We start from the raw sequence: 14,172 nt of genomic DNA, 5'->3' as shown, positions 1-14,172 counted from the left end.
TAATTTAATCTGAAATAATTATTTGACTATAATAAATCAATTTTAATTCAATCAAAAATAAATATAAATTTTCGTTCAAATATTTTATTAATATCAGTAAATTGAAAGAATTAAGAGCGGTGATTAAATGTGATTGTTCCGTTCAAACAAGAAGCTAAATCAAAGGTGGAAAGGGCGTCAGTCTGCATTTATTGGGCTATCTTATGTTCTAATTGCTAATTAATCTAACCATAAATCAATTATTGTTCTATTACATTTAATGTCATTAATTCTGTATTAGCGTGTAAAATGTATAAAGATTGTTTGATTAAAAAAATTATTTGATCTGTAATAATTCAATAATAATTCTGTTTTTTTTTTTTTTGTTAATATCAACATTTTCGATAAATTTTAACTAACGGATGAATCTACCTATTAAATAAAAATAAATGTAAAAAATACTAAATATATAATTTTCAAAGTCACAAAAAGTTTGTGTGTAATTATGCAAAACTTCAATAGAGGGCGGTTTAATTATTCCATAGAGAGAGATGAATTATTAGTTATATGAAATAATTGTGCTAAATACTTAAAAGTTAGCAAAGCGTATTATTTTTTATTGTTAATCACGCTGTAATTTTTTTTTAATATATATATATTAAATTGAATAAAAAATATAATATAACTTAAAATAGAAAATCCAATTTTCATAATTTAATTTGTAATTATAAACTAGGGTGGTAATATGTAAAATTTATATTTCATGTATAGATATGTTTATGCATATGTACATGTACATGTATGTACGTCCACAAATCATCACGCACATGTATATGTACACCTACAGAATGCAATGCGTATGAATTGTCGGTGGCCACCACTGCTTCCATGCGCCACTGCAACCATCACTTGTCACTTCATCTACATACGCATGTACACTCATACACACATATATATATATAGCTACGGCCTATGGGTATATAACGTTCAATATATTACTATATCATTAGTTACATTCAAATTTGATTCAAATTGAAGGTCTAGGTCACTTCAAAAATATTTCAAATTAAGTATGGAACCTCAAAAAAGAAGAGATCGTTTAAGCTTGTTGGAAGATTTTCAACTAACATTAGCCGATACTTAAATCAGCTTGAGATCGAAATAAGACAATTAATACTGTTGAGTGTAATAAACGTGTCTTACTATAGTGTAATGAATGTATTCATAGGATCAATGCGTCCACTTGCTAGGACCAATTGGGAGCTATCAAGTTATCAATGGCCCATATTGCAAGTCCGTCGGGTACTGGAGCTAGTCAATTTCTTGCTCAAACGAGGCATAACAGGGGTTATTTATGTCTTTTATTGGTTAATATTTATGATCTACTTCTATAAAAATTAAAAAATGAATTCAATAAATCGATATTTTTAAATTAACAAATATATTTAAAATAAATAAAATACTAATATAAAAAATAGACTACATAAATCTCTAAAGTATAAAGCTTTGTAAAGTAAATCTTACGCTTTTGATGTACTTTAATAAAGCATCGTATCCCTAAAGGCAGCTACTCTGAAACTACACTGAATTATTAATATAATATTTTAATTTAATTAAAGCTAACATACATACATAGGGTAGGATGGAGATCAGAATCTCAAGTCCCACTAATTGAGTGTCAGCACCTTAACTAACTTCACAATAAATTAATCATCACCAATCTGAATATATTGAAATGCTTATCAACCAATAGGAATCCATTTCATTATTCTTACCTGTCTTTTCTTTTTTTTACTTTAATTAATGTTAATTTGTCATTAAACAAGTTTAATTAGGGATAGAAATGGAGGGCCCTGAGGAATGTCATGATTCAATTTTAAATTCTATAATTAATTAGGTTTTAATTTAATAACTTTTATTTAAAAGAATCGATTACAGCTACATCAGTACCAGTTAAATATGTATAATCAACTAATTAATAACTATTATCACAATAGACCAACAACAACAACAACTACTATTAACGTAGATCACTATCAATGATCCAATTTGTCAATCGAATTAGATCCTTTTCTTAATAATTACGATTGCGATTTATAAACAATATTACTAATTTTGAAGCTCTTTTGCTTTTTTTTTTTTTGGGTTGTTACAACAGGATGGAATTTAGATTTGAATTTTGAATTTTTTTTTTATTAATAAGAGAGGTTATGTCAATTCAATCAAATATTGATTGCGTTTTCACTGGAATTAATGATTACCAAAATGGTGAAGACTTTAGATAAGAAGTTATGATTACTAAAGTGGAAAATTAGTGGTCCTATAACCAAATGAAATTGACATAACGCAACAAAGACTAATGATGCATTCCATGCCCTCCCTAACAACAACAACTACTACTACAACTACTCGTGGGGATGAAAGAATAATTCATTTTCCTTGCCCTATCTGCAGCTTGTTTCCCATAATTTGATGTTTTGATTGATTCTGAACTATCAATTCACAGATATTAATTATCAATATCAAATATTTATAATTAATTAATAGTTATTATTCTTACAATATATCAACAACTATTATTAATATAGACTAATATCTACACATTAATGGAATTCGAATTCATCAGTTTCGCCAATTGAGTTGGGCCTGAAGAAATTGTCGATCGCAAAGATGAAAAAATCCAGTCATACCAAATAATGTAATGATTGTTTCTTAAAAAGAAAAGAAAATCAAACTAATGGATAATAATATGGATGAAGAATGAAGATGGATGTGTTTAGATTAATATAATTTTGAAGGTCAAAAGGGAGAAATTATTATATATATTAATTTTTGTAAAATAGAAAGATTTAAGAAGGGAAGGGGGGGAATGTAGAGGAAATTGAAATTAGGGTGGTGGAAAAAGGAAGTGGGAGCTTACGCACCTGGTGATGATACGTTCATAAAGATGAAAATGACAATAGTTTGGAATGTTACCAACTTATCTAAATTATTACTAATTATTTGCATCCCTTCTTTCATAATTAACATGCAATATGGATAATGGACTACTGTTTTTAAGGATATCTTATTTAAGCAGATATATTTATTTTTTTTAAATTTATGGTGTAATAAGTTATTTTTTTTTATCAAAAACTAAAATAAAATTTTATTTTAAAATAATAGGTGATGCGACGTACACCCTATTTATAAGCGTAGTTATACTATTATTTCATTTTCTCTGGTTGAAATATCAAAGTTTGGTCATGAAAAATAATAATGTCAGGAAAAGGAGAAGTTTGAGTTTATATATTTTTGATTAGCTTCTTAAATTTTCATTTGATATGAGATGATAGTATATACAGTCGTATTATATCTATCAAAACAATGAATGTGAGAGGAGTTACGTGGTCTTATTTTCATAAATGATGTCTGAGTATGTGGCAACACTTGATCAGATCAATATTATGTCCAGGTGGAAATTTTATAATTATCTTGTCAAAAGGACTTTGCCTTTATTTTTATTATTTTATAAATTAAAGAAATAAAAGAATCCCATTGAGAAAAATGGAACTTGGTGTTTATATACCACTCAATTTTCTTCTCATCATTTAATGTACGTATTCAGCATTAATAAGTATTAAAGCTCTTGTCGGCTGAATACTTAATAAACACCTCATAACTTTAGCTAATCATTTAATATTAACAAGTAATAAACATCTTAATTTACAAAAACATACCAACTCTTGTTATTTTGCTTTTCAACCTCATATCTAAAATCCATCTGGAACCCAATGACCCAACATTATGGAATTTGACATCATGCTATGCTCACACATTCAAACAAGCTGAAGCTGCAGCGACTGACTCAACCAACACCAACACCCGCCCTTCATCAAAACACACCCACCCTCTCAAATGAATTTTTCATAATAAAATATTAGAGTACTAAACCATTCAAGTGTTGGATCTCTTGAAAAACCGTCAAATTGTTATCAAGACTCACATCTTTCACAATCAATGTACTGCAACATCATCCAGACCAAGTTCTAGTAGTAGACTACAGCTAATCCCGACCATACCCCACCCCAAACTCACACATGCGCCCGGTCCATATATGTTATGGTGCATCCCCAATCCCCTCCCTCCCACAATACCCATTACCTTACCCCGCTCTGCTTCTTTACACCTTTCCGCTCTCTATAATCACCCTCCTCTTCAACCTTCTTTCTTCACCCAAACGCTGCATAACTTCACTACCAACCCACATTACTTTCTTTTCTTTTTTTCTTTTTTTTTGTATTTTGAATTTTTTAGCCGACAGTGATGGAATACGGCAGGCTCGGAAAACCCGAGCCTTGTGGTGGCTCCTCAACCCGCAGCCTTACCGCTGACCCCACCCGCGCTCCCAGAAAATCTAAACTCAAGCTACTCCTCCTCCTCGCTGCCACACTCATCGTCGCCTCCGCCGTCGCCGCCACCCTCCTTGTCGTGATCCGGAACAGGGCTGATTCAGCCGCCGGACCCAGGCTGCATAACCGGCGTCCGTCTCAAGCCATGTCCAAAGCTTGCAGTCGGACTAGGTACCCCACGCTCTGCGTCAACTCGCTCCTCGACTTCCCTGGTGCCCTCACCGCCTCCGACAAGGACCTCGTCCACATTTCCGTTAACATGACTCTCCAGAAATTCGGCCGAGCGCTGTATTCCGCTTCCGAGATCAGCAATCTTAATATGGATCCTCGCGTCAGGTCTGTTGGACAGTGACTTGAGTCTTTAATTGCTCGTCATGTCCATGGATTTTTTATGTTATTTTTTAGTATTAACATAATGCATGCACATCGATTTTACTTTGACTACACTTGGAATAAAATTTCTCAAGTCTGCCTTCTACCTCAGGTCGGCGTACGAGGACTGCCTCGAGCTCCTTGAGGATTCCGTGGATCTCCTCTCACGCTCGCTCACCTCCGTCGCCTCAGGAGGCGGCGCAGGCGGTTCGACTCAGGACGTGTTAACCTGGCTCAGTGCCTCGTTAACGAACCAGGACACCTGCACTGATGGCTTCGATGAATTAAACGGCTACGTCAAGAGTCAAATGTCGGACAGGTTAAAGGACTTATCAGAGCTCGTGAGCAATTGTCTCGCGATATACGCCGCCGCCGGAGGCGACGAGGATTTCTCTGGTATTCCGATACAGAACCGGAGGCGGCGGTTACTGAGTAATGATAAGGAGAACAAGCACTTTCCGGTATGGTTGTCTCGTAGAGACAGAAAGCTGCTGGATATGCCGGTGTCGGCGATCAATGCCGATATAATCGTGTCTCAGGACGGCAACGGCACGTGCAAAACGATCACGGAGGCGATCAAGAAGGCGCCGGAGCACAGTAATCGGCGATTTATTATCTACGTGAGGGCAGGAAAGTAAGTTCACGTGTGGCTTGAAATAGTGTTTAAAATATTACTGTGCTTCGTTTATGGTCGGTCGGCTTTTTAATTGCTTTTGGGTCCAAAATGACTTTTCTATCCCCGTCATTATATTTGCTAAATTGCATGTCGACGTGTCATGTTGCTATTTAGTAATTAGGATGTTGACTAAGTTCAATGTGATGATAACTTTACTAACTATTCTCACGTGAACGACTTTTTCTGATCTGAATTATTCCCAAATGATTTTGAGTTTTTATGACGATATAATTTAATTAAATTGCCGAATTTTCTATATGAATTACAATTAATTTAATAATTAACATACCAGTGAAAGTTTAAATCAATCGCACAGAAGATATGTGATATATATTATGTAATTAATTATTTTTTTAAAATTATATATGAATCGCATTATAAGAGTAATGCAGCTGTCGTATAATTGATTCTATACATCAATTGGTGTGGGTTAGAATTTCGGTTGAACATATAATTTGAAAGTTTTTGGCCTAATACTTGATTGTCATAGGTATGAGGAGAAAATCTTGAAGGTGGGTAGGAAAAAGACTAATATAATGTTCATTGGAGACGGCAAGGGCAAAACAGTCATTGCAGGTGGAAAAAGTGTCCAAGATAACATGACAACATTCCACACTGCGTCTTTCGGTAAAATTCCTATCCTTTTCCCTCCCCTTTTTGCCTTTTCTCTTTCTTTTCATTATTTACCTTTCCCCCCGCCCCCTCAACTTTCCGGTAATTATTATTGGTTGTGTGAAAACAGTGGGCAGTTTGGCTTTGCATGAAGTCTAACATGCACGTGTCTGTCATGCCGAGTATGTGATTAGATTCTTCTCCACTATATACAACAAACCGAAAAATTTCTAATTGAAGTTAAATTTCATTGGGCATGAATTAATTATACAATAAATATAATACACTTGATGTATAATTTGTGTACAGTTAGAAATAGTATGATACTTGCTCTATAATGCAAAATCTGATTTGGATAAAAAAATTTCAACAAATAAATACTGATTTGACTAATTTGCCCCTTGGAGTTTCAGTAGATGAAATTTTCATATATGTCCCTGTTCCATGGTTAATTTTACCGATGCATTGTACAGAGACTTTGATTTGAGGTTTTGGTTTCTTGTTAGGGACAGTAGAAGACAATTGAAAAAAACTATTTTCTATACGACCCATATAATCAATCATTATTCTTTGTGACTACAAGTTGCCTATCATTGTCCTTTAATGGTAGTATACTCGTCTTGATTTCAAGTTTTTCTTTATGGATTTTCCATTTCAATTACATCCTCTCTTTCTGTCCCTTTCTATTAGAGCTTTTATGGCTGTATAAAATAAAATAGTGGAGGTAATTGGGCATGTGGATTCAGCTTTCATCACTTTCCTTGGAAAGATAAAGCATAATTTTTTACCTATTCCGCCACCCATACCGCTTTGATCAGTGTGACATATGAAAGAGAAATTAAGATATATAATTCTGGTTTGAATGATGCAATTCCTAAATGGAGCATTATGATCATAGATAATTGAAGAGGTGGTTTAATTCTGCATGGTTGAGTGCATTTTTGTAGTATATAATAATTGCAGTCCTCTTATCTTTTTCTCTCCATGACACACTTGTAAAAGTTTCAGTTCTTGTGATTCTTATCTCTCATTCCACCAACTTGCTGCCCCTGTAATATGTAACAGTGTCTTACCAATAATTTTAGTGGCTATAATGTAAAGCAGGTCACGTTACTGGTGGGTCATGGGTATGTCATTGTTTAAGACCCCTTACCAACAAAACTTCAAATGGGGCCTCAATTAGTTTTCCTTATTCATTGTGCTTTCCTTTCCGGACAATTAATATGTAAACATTGACAAACTTTTGCTATTGTTTTCACAAGAAATTTGAGCAAGTGTGAATGAAGGACCAATTCATATGTGGACCAAGTCAAACTGTGTGTTCTTGGGCAAGTGTTTTTGTTAGTTTTTTGTAAGCATCAATCTATCTTGGCATGTATGTTTATACTTATTATTCTTGGCATGTAGCTGCTACTGGTGCTGGTTTCATTGCAAGGGACATGACATTTGAAAACTGGGCCGGACCAAGCAAGCATCAAGCTGTGGCCCTCCGTATTGGGGCCGATCACGCGGTGATCTATCGATGCAACATCATTGGATATCAAGATACATTATACACGCACTCACAAAGACAATTCTACCGCGAGTGTGACATATATGGCACAGTAGACTTCATATTCGGCAATGCTGCAGTCGTATTCCAAAATTGTAGCATTCATGCCAGAAAGCCCTTGCCATTTCAGAAGAACACCATAACAGCACAAAATCGCAAGGACCCTAATCAGAACACTGGTATTTCGATCCACGCTTGTAGGATAGTAGCGGAATCCGACCTTGAGGCAAACAAAACCGCCTACCCAACATACTTAGGACGGCCATGGAAGTTGTACTCTCGAACGGTTTACATGCTTTCCTATATGGGTGACCACATTCACCCTAGGGGTTGGCTAGAGTGGAATGCCACATTTGCACTAGACACATTGTACTATGGGGAGTACATGAACTATGGACCCGGTGGGGCAATAGGGCAGCGCGTAAAATGGCCTGGCTATCGTGTGATCACATCCACAGATGAGGCTAGCAAGTTCACGGTGGCGCAATTCATTTACGGGTCATCATGGTTGCCGTCTACCGGGGTGGCATTCCTGGCCGGGCTCTCCACTTGATCACATACATGGTATTGATCAACTATATAAGAAAAATGCCTTATATTCTGGCTCTAATTTCTTGATATGGTATATAGTAATTTTTTTTGGTTTTGGCTTCCCCTTTACATATTGTAATAATATTGTAGTTTGTTAAATGAGGTTTTCAAGTTTTAAGATAATTACTCACCTGACTCGTAAGGTCCAATTGACAGATTATTAATAAGGTGTAGAAGTCAAGTTCAAAGAAATTAAGTTGTGCAATTCTCATGAAGTTACTGATCAAGAATCGTAGTGGTAATGCATTTTACTCTCTCTTTCTTTAGCAATTATTGATATGTGGGGGACTCTGTGCATTGGTTGAATAAAATTCTGTCGGTTGATTTTTAAAATGTCTGTATGATAGTAAATGCGTAGACCAAACAAATTATGTGATCCACATGTTTGGCAATGAATGATAGCGAGTACGGAGCATGTGAATTGATTTACCAAGCTACATGATGCTGTACCATACCATGCCTATCATCCTTATTTCCTTTCAATTTTATTCCTACATTCAAATATAAGATTGCCTAAATTACAATCAATTCTTTGAAATTTATCATAATTATAAATATTTTTATTATTATTTGAAAGTTTAGAAATACCTATTGGAATTAATGAACATGTATGTGTAAATTTGTCGTAACAGCTCATTTCAAACATAAAAGTTGAGACAAGATAATTGGTGCTCTATAATTGATCCAGACTTTATGGTCCAATATTTAGTTATGTGCCAAGTAATGGTGACCAGCCATCTACCTACAGTCGATGGTCATTGAAGACGACGGCTTGGTCGGAGAATGAGGGACCTATTCAAGCCACACGAATATTGTCAGCATAATTTTTTTTTAACCCTAATCGATTTTGAATATATCATAGTTAATTATATAACAAATGTAATATATTTATTGTTTGATTGGTATATAATTAAAAAAAATGATCAATTACATGAAAAGTATAATACTTTATTAATTGATTTTATTCAATTAAATTTGATTTGAGTAAAAATTTTCGCAAAACAAGTAAATGTGACATGAAGGAAATAAAATCTTTGAATTAAGAGCATCAGTCCTACAAAACTCTTGATCTCTATAATGTAAGGGTTATTAATTGACACGAAAAATGCACTCCATCCTACTATAAAATAATTCAGATAAATATTATTTATTATTTTACCAATCTATTGCACCCGGATTTGGTACATCCAAATAATAATATTTTAAAGAATTAAATATCACCGACATGATGTTAATATCATCAAACACAGCGACATATGGGGAAGCCCAAGTTGAGCTATTTATGGGCCTTTAGCTTGAAAACGTAATTATTACCAAATTTCGCTATGGCCCATCTCAGACCTGCAATTTATACTGTAAGCCTTTATTTATTAAATATCTCTAAATGCCCTCAATACAACATATTTCTATATCAGTCGACAACTTAAAAGCAAATAAACAAACAACCACCGCCATAAAAGTACATTAAACATTTACATTTATAAAACTCAAATTCATAACCTTTTAATTGTAAAATCTCAACCTCACGATTCAACCAATAAGTCGTTGGTACTGTAAGCCTCTTTAACTTGCAAACTTATAATTATGATGGTATGTTAACCACATAATCCAAATACATGAGTGAGTGAGGGCAACTGAAATAACGGTTTCACCCTTGGATTATAGCTACAGCTAACAATAGCACTGGTTTTTGTAAAGTTCAGATCTCATCATGAGAGAACAGTTTATCCACCAATTATAGTTACTTACATTCCAACAAGAACATGTACCTCTCGCAAGCAGATCATTAAAGTTCACATATTTATCAAACCCCCTACAATTGTTCATTCTCTTGACATAACATCAAACCAAAGAGATTCTTCTTCCATTCCACAGACATGGAGTTTGCTGGACAACCACACAGGAAGCATGGGGTTAGGACAGATACGATAACAAGATCCGACCAAACTACACATCAACTAAATTCACAAGCCATCAAGAGGGATGGAGTACCATTGTTGATCAACGATCAAATCAGGTATCAGGTATCAGTATCATATAGACAGTTTTCTACACATCTTCACATTCTTTTAGGAACTTAAGTGGAAAGACCGTCTAGGTAACGATCCATGATAATTGAAATGGATTCGAGGAACGCTGATTCGCTCGTTCCAGGTAGGACAGATTCTTGTGCTTCTTGAACCATCTTCTCGATTACAGATTCTTTCTTCACTGTTTCCCTGCACATGATGCTTCCAATTGCAAAGGGAGTAAACCCTCTCTCTGCACCTTTCTTCAAAAGCATGGTGGAAATGCGGAATACACGAGCACAGTTGTGTGGAACATTCCACCCATGGAACTTGAGAAGTTCAATATCTTTCTCGGCATCCAAGGCGTTTATGTATGCAATTGTGTCCAATGAAAAAGGTTCCCGAGCTTGAGGCCAGTAGAGCCACTCAAACGTACAATCTTCAAACTGCAGGCAGATAATAGCAATGGAGAGAAAGGAAATTAAAAGAGTAGGCAACATTTGGAAGAAACTGACTCAGAGCAACTTTAGGAAATCAATTAGATGAAAGAAAATCTAACATGCATAGATCTAGCAAATGACAGATTGAACAACACTCATTTGAATCCTAACTAGACACAATATGTTGTATACAAATTCAGCAACTGTGCTGGGGATCAAGAGCTCAAAGAAGATACTAATAAAAAATTGAAAAATATTCATAACATTGTTCACAATCACATAGCACTTGAGTTCAAATCAGACGAGTAGAAAAATACTTACATTCTCAGGCATACAGTAGCCATGATCAATGGGGATAAGAACAATTCGATCATCCTCGCCTTCTTTGTGGATCAAAATGTTGCCAGCATGTCTGTCTGCATTTGCCAACCGTATGTCCAGTACACATATCTTGTGCACTTCCTCCACAGGGAAAGCACCAGGACCTATGTCCTCACAACTACCACAGTTCTTCATGAACATCTGAAGTGACCCAATCTTACGAGATACACAGTTAAAACCTTCTGCATAGTGGAATCCTCTATGTTGACATTTGACCATTACGGTAGGTGGAACCCCCGCAAAGCCTTTCTCATCACTATAGATAGAGCGTGGACCTCCCCTTGGATGATCCAAAATATATGCTGCAACTTCCCTTAATGCTCCCTCCCCTACACGTGTGCCCCTCTTCAACCCTTCGCCATCAGAGGACAAGGGTAGGCCCCGAGGGTTATTTACAGCCATGGGCTCCTCATCAATTGGCTTGAAAACAGAAACATAGTTGTGACCATATGAATCTTGCATGAAATAAGCACCCCCTGATCCCTCAGAAGACCTAATAGGTTGATAACCCCTCTCTAGACCCTTAAAAGTGGCATCAAGAAGTTGGTTAATCACCGGTGACAATGCAATCTTAGGATTAATTTTCAGTGGTTCAAGGAGAAAATCATTTTCTAATAGATTGACATCTACAATTGGAAGTTTCTCAGTTTGATCTCTCCAGTCAAAATCTCCCTCATTCACTACATTAGCTACCCTCTCTTCCACATCTGATGCTAATATTGATACCTCAAAATCTTTTTCAACAGGTATGGCCCTGAGTTTAGCTGATTTACGAACCAGAAAATGAATTACTGCTTCGTTGCTCCTACATAAATCATCTATAATCCTCTGATCTTCGAGCTCTTCACCATCACAGAACAATTCTTGGTCCTTGAGACAGAAAAAGCCATGCCCCCTCTTTGCAATCTGCTGTTTCACATACCCCACATTCCTTTTCCTCTGAACGTGGAACTCAAATTCCATGCCACAGACTGTCCGAACAGTGATGGCTTGGAGATCAGAGAGTCGCAAGACCAGATGTAGTACATTCCCATCAGCAACACCATAGTCCTGCACCCGAGAGTTGTTCCTTGCCAATTCTTTCCCATCAAAAACAAGTTTCTGCTTCTTCACAAAGAACCCTTTACATTTTTGAATTCTAAGTTTGACCGAAGCAATTGAATCTGATTCCAGAACCCGCATCGGAATTACTGACCCACCAACAGTTAGGTAGATCAAGATTGAGTCATTTGACCAGGAGCCATGCTGACCAGAGACACGGCCGGGGAAGTTCCAATAATCCTCATAAACAGGACTTAGAGCTACACTAGCCACCGACATTGCAGCCCAAGAAGATCAAACTCTTCTCCCTACACACCAAAAATTTAAGGAAAAATTCAATCCCTTGAACCGATCAAAGGAGTAATAGATCCAAGAAGAGGAGAACTCATTCAGATTCTTGAATACCCCAGAAAGTACCAAAAAATTGACAATGTCCCCAAGAACCAAAACCCTAGATTCTTTCCTTCTACCACATTATCCAGTTCACAAGCCTTCAAGCAGTCCAGCCACTATCAAGACTAAACACAACAATTGAACCGTGAATTAATCCATACATCTTTTTACGCACTTCAAATCATCAACGTCAAAAATAAACATGATCAACGCTTAATTTCAGGAGATTATCATCAAATAACCAGGTCATTATTCAAATCCCAGAGTTCTTCAGTAGGAAATGACAATTAAACACACAAATAACACAAAGAAAAGGGTAAAAAAGAATTGAATTTCTTACCTGATGGGATAAAAAGTGAAAATCCAAACCAAGACCGAACACTGTATCAAATGTCGAGAGAAATGCAGCAACGACGCTACCCAAAATCCATTCCTTCAGCTCCTATCTCCCAACATCAGCTCATCATACATTTGAAAAAATTTCAGAAATTCTTGCAAAGTCTGGATATTTTCTATCCTTTTCTCTCTGTAAAATTTCCAGAGAATTTTGACTGTTGAAGAGAAGCCATTGCGCTTATAAAGGCTTGGAGACGGACCCCACACTTCAAACTTAAATTTATTTTAAAGTTGAGATTTTTTAACGCCGTTAACAGTTCTAGAACTTTACAACGGATAAATAATAATTATTAATAATGGGGAGAAGAAAACTATAAAAAATTTGAAAAAAGAATTACATATTAGAAATTCCTAAATTTATTTTATTGAAAAATAAAAAAAAATGATTTAAATAAAAATATAGACATACATTTGAAATATTTATACTAAATTAACTCAGAAATCAATTTAAATAAAATTAAATTAGGTATGAAAATATTTTTCAAAAAGATATGAAAATAATAAATTATTTTATAGGAACTGTTTTCTCATTTTTATTTTATTTGTTTATGAAGGAAATAGTTATAAAGGGAAGGCGACTTTGGTAATTAAAGCTAGGAAAAGTAACGGCCGTCTACAAGAATGACGTGTTCATCCAATGGCGTTTGCTTACTTCCCTAAACTTATGGGAGTTAATTTAAATACTATACTCAGCTCCCTATCTGAATTGTCCAAATTGACCACCACCATTTTGTGGAAAAAGGGTACTATTACATGGCCACTACCAATTAAGTTTTGCCACATCAGATCATTCTATCAAGATGAATTTAATGTCATTATATGTGATCCAACGGTTCACAGTTCATATAATGCAAATACACACATTAACAACATCGAGTTTACTTTCTATAAAGGAGAAAAAATGCTAGTCAATTTAAATCTTATATAGTTGATAATTAATAATGTCTAATTCAAAAAGTAAATTTTTTTTCTTTAAACACAACTTCTAAAAATAATGTAATTTAAATGTTTCTAGAAGAGGTAATGATCGGGGGTTGGCCTTCTTAAAAATATGGCAGGATTTGCGGCTCTCTCAATTGAGTTATACTGACCTCAAAATGTTCGAACAGTCATTTTTTGATTAATAGTTCATATGAAATTATATAAGTTGAAAATATTTATATATACCAATCTTTTATACCCCAAGTACAAGTTTGGCTACTTTAGATATTCTTATGGGCTTCATATTTTCTTCTCTTAAGAATAAGGCGGATGTAATCGAAACCTTTCTTAATGTTCCAATCTTGCAATACACGCAATTGAATCTCCAACTTACCAAATCACTTTTGAAGTATTTCTA

General features: G+C 35.1%; 2 protein-coding genes across 4 annotated transcripts; one reads left to right on the top strand and one right to left on the bottom strand.

Moving 5' to 3' along the window:
- Positions 1 to 4,085: 4,085 nt before the first annotated feature.
- Positions 4,086 to 8,296, top strand: LOC105160675 (putative pectinesterase/pectinesterase inhibitor 34). Its single transcript, XM_020693307.2, has 4 exons — positions 4,086 to 4,706; positions 4,855 to 5,376; positions 5,909 to 6,045; positions 7,438 to 8,296. The coding sequence occupies exons 1-4, from the start codon at positions 4,285 to 4,287 to the stop codon at positions 8,133 to 8,135; spliced, it is 1,779 nt and encodes a 592-aa protein (XP_020548966.1). The 5' UTR covers positions 4,086 to 4,284; the 3' UTR covers positions 8,136 to 8,296.
- A 1,600-nt stretch (positions 8,297 to 9,896) lies between these two features.
- LOC105160358 (phosphatidylinositol 4-kinase gamma-like protein) lies at positions 9,897 to 13,000 on the bottom strand. 3 transcript variants are annotated; one of them, XM_020693401.2, is made up of 4 exons: positions 12,778 to 13,000; positions 12,450 to 12,562; positions 10,944 to 12,352; positions 9,897 to 10,628 (listed from the first exon to the last, which is right to left on the bottom strand). In XM_020693401.2, exons 3-4 carry the CDS (start codon positions 12,321 to 12,323, stop codon positions 10,251 to 10,253), a joined length of 1,758 nt encoding a protein of 585 aa, XP_020549060.1. In that variant the 5' UTR covers positions 12,324 to 12,352; positions 12,450 to 12,562; positions 12,778 to 13,000; the 3' UTR covers positions 9,897 to 10,250. The 3 variants fall into 3 exon arrangements, with proteins under 3 accessions (XP_020549060.1, XP_020549061.1, XP_011075991.1); XM_020693402.2 differs by having other exon boundaries at positions 12,462 to 12,562; XM_011077689.3 differs by lacking the exon at positions 12,450 to 12,562.
- Positions 13,001 to 14,172: the final 1,172 nt, after the last annotated feature.

The sequence above is a fragment of the Sesamum indicum genome, linkage group LG4 (genome assembly GCF_026168435.1).
Source record: "Sesamum indicum cultivar Baizhima isolate 11 linkage group LG4, ASM2616843v1, whole genome shotgun sequence".
In the NCBI taxonomy this organism is placed as follows: Eukaryota; Viridiplantae; Streptophyta; class Magnoliopsida; order Lamiales; family Pedaliaceae; genus Sesamum; species Sesamum indicum.
The sequence above is the reverse complement of the archived record's forward strand: the minus strand, read 5'-3'. Positions and strand labels throughout refer to the sequence as shown.